This window comes from Salminus brasiliensis, chromosome 5 (genome assembly GCF_030463535.1).
Source record: "Salminus brasiliensis chromosome 5, fSalBra1.hap2, whole genome shotgun sequence".
Lineage (NCBI taxonomy): Eukaryota > Metazoa > Chordata > Actinopteri > Characiformes > Bryconidae > Salminus > Salminus brasiliensis.
In genome coordinates, this window is record NC_132882.1 from 42,740,961 (window position 1) to 42,749,696 (window position 8,736).

Consider the following 8,736-nt stretch of genomic DNA (forward strand, 5'->3'; position numbering starts at 1 on the left):
GGCCACAACTTAATTATCTTGTTCCCACGTCTTACTAAGTTTTATTTTATGAGGGATATGTCACCAGTGGAGCTTTGCTCATGACTTCTCTCCTCAGTTTGTCTATCATGAAAGCAAGATTTGCTCTGTAGTCAATCTGAATTACTTTCTGTCTCCATCTTCTAAAGTAGCTAACGCTAACATTATATCCATGTGTTGCTTGGGATTAGCCATACTAGTAAACAGACCTCCAGACAGACCCATGTACAGAAGAGCTCCCCAAAATCACCAGCTCCAACCATACATTTAGCTGACGCCCTCATCCAGAGCGACTTACAAGGTAACTTGGATTAGGCCGAAGAATCGAACTCCAGTCTTCCACATGGTGTGGTAGCTCACTGGCAGGTGGTGGTGTTATCTGTTGCGCCACACCAACCACATTACTGTGGTGTGTGCGTGGGGAGGGGGGAGGCTCTTATATAGCTAGCTCTCTTTTGCTCTTCCTCTGTTGTGGCTGCCGAGGAAGCAGAGCAGCCATGGTGAAGTTCATCTGGTGCTCTTCATCTGGTGCTCTTCATCTGGTGCTCTTCGTTTTTGTGGGGAGTCTAAAAGGTGAGTGGTGCCCCGCCGCCCTCATCGTGTCTATACTTTTCTGTTAGATAGTAGTTTAGCGGTGGGTTTTACAGCTTCTTACTCTACAGATGACAGTCAGTAAACTGCCATATACAGGAAATCATCATGTGCAGCTTCATGTGGCTCTTCTGTTTGTGTGTTATTATAGTGGGCGATAATAACAATAACAGCACTGGAGCTTTAACCCCAGATAATAAACAGGGTAAGTAGATTTCATTCATTTTCACTATTATTAACCCTTAAACTGTTATAATGCCACTTTTGTCAGAAATAACAGGAGTTTCAGAGGCCCCAGAATCAAACCCTGTGGGACTCCCTTTTTAGTGAAATGCGTTTTTGACTTTCAGACTGCACCACAGTCTTCTGCCAGAATGGCACCATTACCCTGGAACTGAATGAGAGCATGGTGGAGGAGCGCAGGGACTGTAAGCACGGGCTGTACAATGAGGTGAGCACCTGAGCTCCAATCTGCACTATACCTGTTTAGTGAGGAAGGTGGAGGATGAGGGGTGTTGGGGGTTATTGGGATTATCTGGTCAGTAAACAGGATGGAGTTTATTCTCTACTGCTCTTGATTTGCAGACGGGGCATTTTCTGGGTGAAGCTGATCAGTCAGGACTGATGAACCTCTCATGCCAGTCTCACAATTACATCAGACAAGTTACCTGGAAGATCATGTGTGGTAATGAGACGGTAAGAAGAAAAGTGTGTGTGTGTGTTTGGGGAAAGAAGGTCTGTAGACCCTGACTACGTTAGCAATGTATCGTACTGTATACACATGTTGGTACCCCTCGGATTATGAAAGAAAACCCCACAATGGTCACAGAAACAACTTGAATTTAACAAAAGTAATAATAAATTAATACGCTATGATAATTAACCAATGAAAGTCAGACATTCATTTCGAACCATGCTTCAACAGAATTATAAAAAAAAAAAAACTCAAGAAATGACAAATTATGGTACCCTTAATTTAATATTTTGTTGCACAATCTTTTGAGGCCATCACTGCAATCAAAATTCTTGGGTGTTTTAGCTGTGTGTTTGGGTCATTATCCTGTTGCAAGACCCATGACCTGCGACTGAGACCAAGCATACTGACACTGGGCTGCACATTTCTCTCTAGAATCCCTTGATAGTCTTGAGATTTCATTGTACACTGCACAGATTCAAGACACTCTGTGCCAGATGCAGCAAAGCAGCCCCAGTACATAACAGAGCCTCCTCCATGTTTCACAGTAGGGACAGTGTTCTTTCCTTGATATGTTTCATTTTTTCATCTGTGAACATAGAGCTGATGTGCCTTGGCAAAAGGTTCCATTTTTGTCTCATCTGTCCATAAGACATTCTCCCAGAAGCTTTGGGGCTTGTCAACATGTAGTTTGGCAAATTCCAGTCTGGCTTTTTCATTATTTGTTTTCAACAATGGTGTCCACCTTGGTCGTCTCCCATGAAGTTTACCTTTAATCTCTGTAGAGGTTTTTCTGGGCTCTTTTGTTACCATTCATATTATCCATCTCTTTGATTTTAAATAATTCTGTTGAAGCATGGTTTGCCTCGCAACGCATGTGTTTGTGTTCCAGACCTATCACATGCCCCAAGCCTGACCTCGTGCACAGCTGCAGAACCGCCATGTTGTTTTAGCTATGCATTTCGATCAGATCCTGTCCATGTCTGGCTCAAACTCTTGCTGAGAAATGGCTGCAGGATGGTGGGAAATGCAGCTTCACAAATTTTAATATCCCTCTATGATTTCTGGTTGTAGTTGAAGAGCGCCCTGAGGATGTTGACAATGCCAAGCGTAAGTAGAGTTAATTTAATAATAATAATAATAATAATAATAATAGTAAATTTCAATACAATAATACAATCAAAGCTTTGGAGGTACTAAAGACAAAACCAAAACAAACAAACTAATTAAAATCCAAAAACAAAAAAGTCAAACTTAAGTAAAAAAATTATAGCACAATTATGAATGTATTAATAATGTGAATTTAAACATAACACAAAATGTAAGAAATTTGTGTGTTAATAAATCTTATACTGTTGGAATGTCTGTTATCGCTTATCACAGTTATTTCCGGGACAGTTTACCCTCCTTGAGTTATAGTGACAGGCCTGTGCAGTAGCCTCACAATAGAGTGCGGCCTAAAGTGTTTTCCAGTCTAAACCAGTGATGGACGTTAGTGTGTTAGTGTGTGTGTGTCTCTGTTTCAGATGGATGAGGAGGTCTGTTTCAGAAGTGAGTGACTCTTCTTTCAGTCTCTTTGAAGATTTTCAGTTTTTTAAAGCTCAGTTCAGTGTTGAGGAACAGCAGGATGGTGGGAAATGCAGCTTCACACTGTTTAATATTCCTCTGTGTTTTTTGTTTATAGTTCAAGGCCGAGCTGAAGAGGTAGAGGATGACCAGCGTAAGTAGAGTTCATTTAACAACATAATGATAATAATTAGAATAATAAATACAATACAGTAAAACTGTTGTATTTTTGGAGATATGGAAGACAAAAACCAAAACATGGCAAATAAAAAAATAATTAACCAATAAATAAAATCTATAATAATGATAATAATAATAATAATAATATAAAAAATAGAAAGGTCTAATACAATAATGCAATCATAGCTTTGGCGGTATGGAAGACAAAACCAAAATATGCCAAAATAAACACAAAAGACAATTAAACAGTGGATAAAAACAAACAAAAAAGGCTGTACAGGATTGTACAGTATATCTAAATAAATAAATGTAAAATTTTATTAAATGTTAAAACTATTAAAAAAGTAGCAAAATTATAAATGCATTTTCTTTTGGGGGGTATAGTTTTTTTTAAGTAGACACACAGGACATGTCAGGTACAATTTCTAAAATATAGTAATACATAAAATGCATCACCATAAGTAAATGATGTAAATGTGGGTACTTAGCAATAAACAAACAAATAAATAAATGAATAAATTAATCATGTAAATAAATGTGAGAAGCAAGTTCTAAGGCACTTAATTCAAGGGCAGCCAATTACAAAAAAGCTCATTTACATATATCAGCGTTTAAGGACGAGTAACAAACTCAGCAAATACAATTTCACAAATTCCAAAATAAATAAGGTACAATTCCTAAATGCTCATTATTATCAGTGATGATTGACAGTGTTTCTGATTTGCAGACTGCAGAACCATCACCTGCCAGAACGGCATCGCCACCCTGGAGCTGAATGAGAGCATGGTGGAGGAGCGCAGGGACTGTGAGCACATGCTGTACAATGAGGTGAGCACCTGTGCTCCACTCTGCACTACGCCTGTTTAGTGAGGAAGGTGGAGGATGAGGGGTGTTGGGGGTTATTGGGATTATCTGGTCAGTAAACAGGATGGAGTTTATTCTCTACTGCTCTTGATTTGCAGACGGGGCATTTTCTGGGTGAAGCTGATCAGTCAGGACTGAAGAACCTCTCATGCCAGTCTCACAATTACACCAGACAAGTTACCTGGAAGATCAGGTGTGACGACAAGACGGTAAGAAGTGTGTGTGTGTGTGTGTGTGTGTGCTGGGTGTTATTGGACTGTTCACTGGTCTGTAGAAGCTGATTACAGTCAGTGCTGGTTCTGGTCTGGTCCGATCTGCAGTAGCCTGAGTGTGAAAGCGGCCTAAAGTGTTTTCCAGTCTAAACCAGTGATGGACGTTAGTGTGTGTGTGTGTGTGTCTCTGTTTCAGATGGATGAGGAGGTCTGTTTCAGAAGTGAGTGACTCTTCTTTCGGTCTCTTTGAAGATTTTCAGTTTTTTAAAGCTCAGTTCAGTGTTGAGGAACAGCAGGATGGTGGGAAATGCAGCTTCACACTGTTTAATATTCCTCTGTGTTTTTTGATTATAGTTGAAGACCGAGCTGAAGAGGTTTCCAGTGAGCCGCGTAAGTAGAGTTCATTTATTATCATTATTGTTATTAGTATTATTATTATTAATACAGTTGTGGTTTGGTTTGTAGTTGAAGGCAGAGCTAAAGAGGTTTCCAGTGAGCCGCGTAAGTAGAGTTAATTTATTATTATTATTATTATTATTATTATTATGTGTAGTACAGTAATGCAGTCATACTTGTGGTGAATAAAACCAAAACATGCCAAATGTAAAAAATAATTTAAAAATGGAAGAAATTGATAAGGGTTGATAAGATTATTAAATTAAAATATATTAATTAAGTAATGTAGTGAATTAATTTTTAAAGTAAATAAACAGACACAATACATATCTGGGGTACAATTTCAAAAATACTATTTTCCATTGTCACAGTGTGGTGAAGCTTGGAGACAGAGCCGGACGCTCACACAGGAATTTATTTAATACTAAACCCAATAAAGTAAAAACACCGGAGATATAAACAAACACTGTGACACTAACTAAAGAAACAAAAACTGAAACCAAACAAACAGGCCAAGCCAGACAAGGGAAGGCTGAAACAAAGGAGTGCTTATACACAGACAGACAAGAAACACATGGGACTAACAAGGGGGTGGGGCTAGAGAGGATACACAGGTGGGAACACTGATGAACAGGTGGGGCAAGGAATGACAAACAAACAGAGCCATGTGCTTAAGAGTGTTTTGATTTTCAGACTGCACCACAGTCATCTGCCAGAACGATACTGTCACCCCGGAGCTGGACAAGAGCATCGTGAAGGAATGCAGGGACTGTGAGCATGGGCTGTACAATGAGGTGAGCACCTGTGTTCCACTCTGCACTACACCTGTTTAGTGAGGAAGGTGGAGGATGAGGGGTGTTGGGGGTTATTGGGATTATCTGGTCAGTAAACAGGATGGAGTTTATTCTCTACTGCTCTTGATTTGCAGACGGGGCATTTTCTGGGTGAAGCTGATCAGTCAGGACTGATTAAACTCTCATGCCAGCCTCACAATTACACCAGACAAGTTACCTGGAAGATCAGGTGTGAAGACAAGACGGTAAGAAGTGTGGGAGTGTGTGTGTATATGTGGAGTGTGAAAGCGGCCTAAAAATAAGCAGTGCTTTCCAGTCTAAACCAGTGATGGACGTTAGTGTGTGTGTGTGTGTGTGTGTGTCTCTGTTTCAGATGGATGAGGAGGTCTGTTTCAGAAGTGAGTGACTCTTCTTTCAGTCTCTTTGAAGATTTTTTTAGTTTTTTAAAGATCGGTTCAGTGTTGAGGAACAGCAGGATGGTGAGAAATGCAGCTTTACATTTTTTATTTTTATTTATTTATTTTGTAGACCACCCTGACAAGGTTAATGATGACCAGTGTAAGTAGACGTTTTATAATAATAAAAATGTATTAAAATACAATCATAGTTTCTGGGGAATGGAAGAAAAAAAAACAAACATGCCAAAAAAAAAAAAATAATAACAGTTACAGTAAATAAAAATTACATTTAATAATCCATCACAATGGATACATATCAATAGAAATAAATAGACATACTATACATTTTTTAATAAATAAAATGGATTCAAATTATAAAAAGTAAAAATTAGACACAAACAGATACAAAACAAACAGGTGAGGTGCAATTTCTAGTATTACCTAATTTAATAAATGTTGGGTACAACTTTAAACATAAATACATATATTAATTGTTCGCTGGCTGTTAGCAACATTAGCATTATTGACTGAACTGGTCCTTTAGCTAGCTTAGCAGCTGAACCGCTTTAGCTTTTACTAAGTTGTAATTTTTTTAAGAGTTGCTGATGATCATCTTCATCTGTTTTTATTCCTGTGTGGTTCGGTAGGTAATTGTATGGTTTTGGCGATCGTGGTGTCTGTGACCGTGATTGTGGCTGTGATCTTGATCGTGCTTATGGTCTTTGTGGAAAAGCAGAAATGTGAGTATAAAATGTGTGACTGTGTAGTTTTCAGTGTTGATGTTAACGGAGTTATTATGGTCGTTTGCTGTGCTATTAAAATATACATAAACATGTGGACAAAATTGTTGGTACCCCTCGGTTAATGAAAGAAAAACCACAATGGTCACAGAAATTGTCACTTGAATCTGACTAAATTAATGATAAATAAAAAAAAAAATCTATGAAAATGAACAAATGAAAATCCGACATTGATTTTGAACCATGCTTCAACAGAATTATTTTAAAAAGTAAACTCATTAAACAGGCTTGGACAGAAATAGTGGTACCCCTGAAAATAATGTGACCAAAGGGGCATGTTAAATCAGGGTGTGTTCACTAATTGGCATCACAGGTGTCTACAATCTTGTAATCAGACAGTGGGCCTATATACAGGGCTACAGGTAGTCACTGTGCTGTTTGGTGACATGGTGTGTACCACACTCAACATGGACCAGAGGAAGCAAAGGAAAGAGTTGTCTCATGAGATTAAAAGGAAAATTATAGACAAGCATGTTAAAGGTAAAGGTTATAAGACCATCTCCAACCAGCTTGATGTTCCTGTGACTACAGTTGCACAAATTATTCAGAAATTTAAGATCAATGGGACTCGCCAAACTCCCTGGACGTGGCTGCAGGAGGATAATTGATGACAAATCAAAGAGACGGATAATATAAATGATAACAAAAGAGCCCAGAAAAACATCTAAAGAGATAATGTGAACTTCAAGCTCAAGGAACATCAGTGTCAGATCATACCATCCGTCATTGTTTGAGCCAAAGTGGACTTTGGACTTTGATGACCAAGGAGGACACCATTGTTTAAAACAAATCATACAAATTGCCAAACTACATGTTGACAAGCCCCAAAGCTTCTGGGAGAATGTCTTATGGACAGATGAGACAAAAATGTAACTTTTTGCCAAGGCACATCAGCTCTTTGTTCACAGACGAAAAAATGAAGCATATCAAGAAAAGGACACTGTCCCTACTGTGAAACATGGAGGAGGTTCTGTTATGTACTGGGACTGCTTTGCTGCATCTGGCACAAGGTGTCTTAAATCTGTGCAGGGTACAATGAAATCTCAAGTGTGCAGGTCATGGGTCTTGCAACAGGATAATGACTCAAAACACGCAGCAAAACATTGAACTATTCTGAAGTGGCCTTCTATGAGCCCTGACCTAAATCCTATTGAGTATATTTGGAAAGAGCTGAAACATGCCGTCTGGAAAAGGCACCCTTTAAACCTGAGACAACTGGAGCAGTTTGCTCATGAGGGCCAAAATACCTGCTGAGAGGTGCAGAAGTCTTATTGACAGTTACAGGAATCGTTTGATTGCAGTGATTGCCTCAAAAGGTTGTACAACAAAATATTAAGTTAAGGGTACCATCATTTCTGTCCAGGCCTGTTTCATGAGTTTATTTTTTTTTTATAATTCTGTTGAAGCATGGTTAAAAAGCAATGTCTGACATTCATTGGTTAATTTTCACTCCGTTTTAGGGTGAGGCTGCATTTTGTGATGAAACTTCCAGTCAGTACAGCAGTTTTGCAGTCAGACAGGAGTTTTTATTACCTTTCTAGAAAACTTACCATCAGTCCTTTTTTTCTTTTCAGACCTCAAATGGGCCTCCACAGATCCAGTACTAATGTCATGCTCATAATTTCTTAAAATGTTCCATTTCCACTTACATTCTGGTTACACTTAGCCACATTACTGTGTCTCTGTAGACTGACAGGAATGCCTTTCCCCATGCAATATGGCAGAATTAAGTAGAACGTCATCTTCGGAAATGGCCTTTAAAATAAAAAAACACAACAAATGAAATATAAGCCTCGTCCCAACAATTAGCATTCATGAGCTCCTCTAAGCAACTGCCGAGCACTTCGAAAATGTGAAGCACTTTTGTGATAAGAGCGTCTGCTAATGCCTTAAATGACTCTTTATGTCTACCTTCACTAGTAACTGCAAATAAACTAAACGTGTCGTATTCTGGTATCTGTTGTTATTTCTGAAGTTTCTTTGCACAGCTGAAGATCTGCAGGAGCTGAAGAAGCTGCCTTGCTTATGTATTATCATAGTTTTTGGTCATTTAAAAACTAGTTGTTGAAAAAGAGTTGTTGAAAAACAACAACAACAACTCAAGGCCAGCTTTTACTGGTAGTAGCTGGTTTCAGATGGTCTAAGCTGGTCTTCTGAAGGTGAAGTTTTTAGTTGATTGAAAAAGCTGGTCATCCAGGCAACTGGGCAGCAACACTGGTCAGA

General features: G+C 38.8%; 1 protein-coding gene across 1 annotated transcript; it reads left to right on the plus strand.

Annotated features, from left to right (window-relative positions):
• Positions 1 to 500: 500 nt before the first annotated feature.
• LOC140556653 (uncharacterized) lies at positions 501 to 8,453 on the plus strand. Its single transcript, XM_072680729.1, has 18 exons — positions 501 to 591; positions 761 to 814; positions 960 to 1,060; positions 1,195 to 1,305; positions 2,378 to 2,413; positions 2,830 to 2,854; positions 2,988 to 3,023; positions 3,777 to 3,877; positions 4,012 to 4,122; positions 4,322 to 4,346; positions 4,480 to 4,515; positions 4,591 to 4,626; positions 5,215 to 5,315; positions 5,450 to 5,560; positions 5,689 to 5,713; positions 5,844 to 5,873; positions 6,361 to 6,453; positions 8,088 to 8,453. Exons 1-18 carry the CDS (start codon positions 516 to 518, stop codon positions 8,132 to 8,134), a joined length of 1,155 nt encoding a protein of 384 aa, XP_072536830.1. The 5' UTR covers positions 501 to 515; the 3' UTR covers positions 8,135 to 8,453.
• The last annotated feature ends 283 nt before the right edge of the window (positions 8,454 to 8,736 follow it).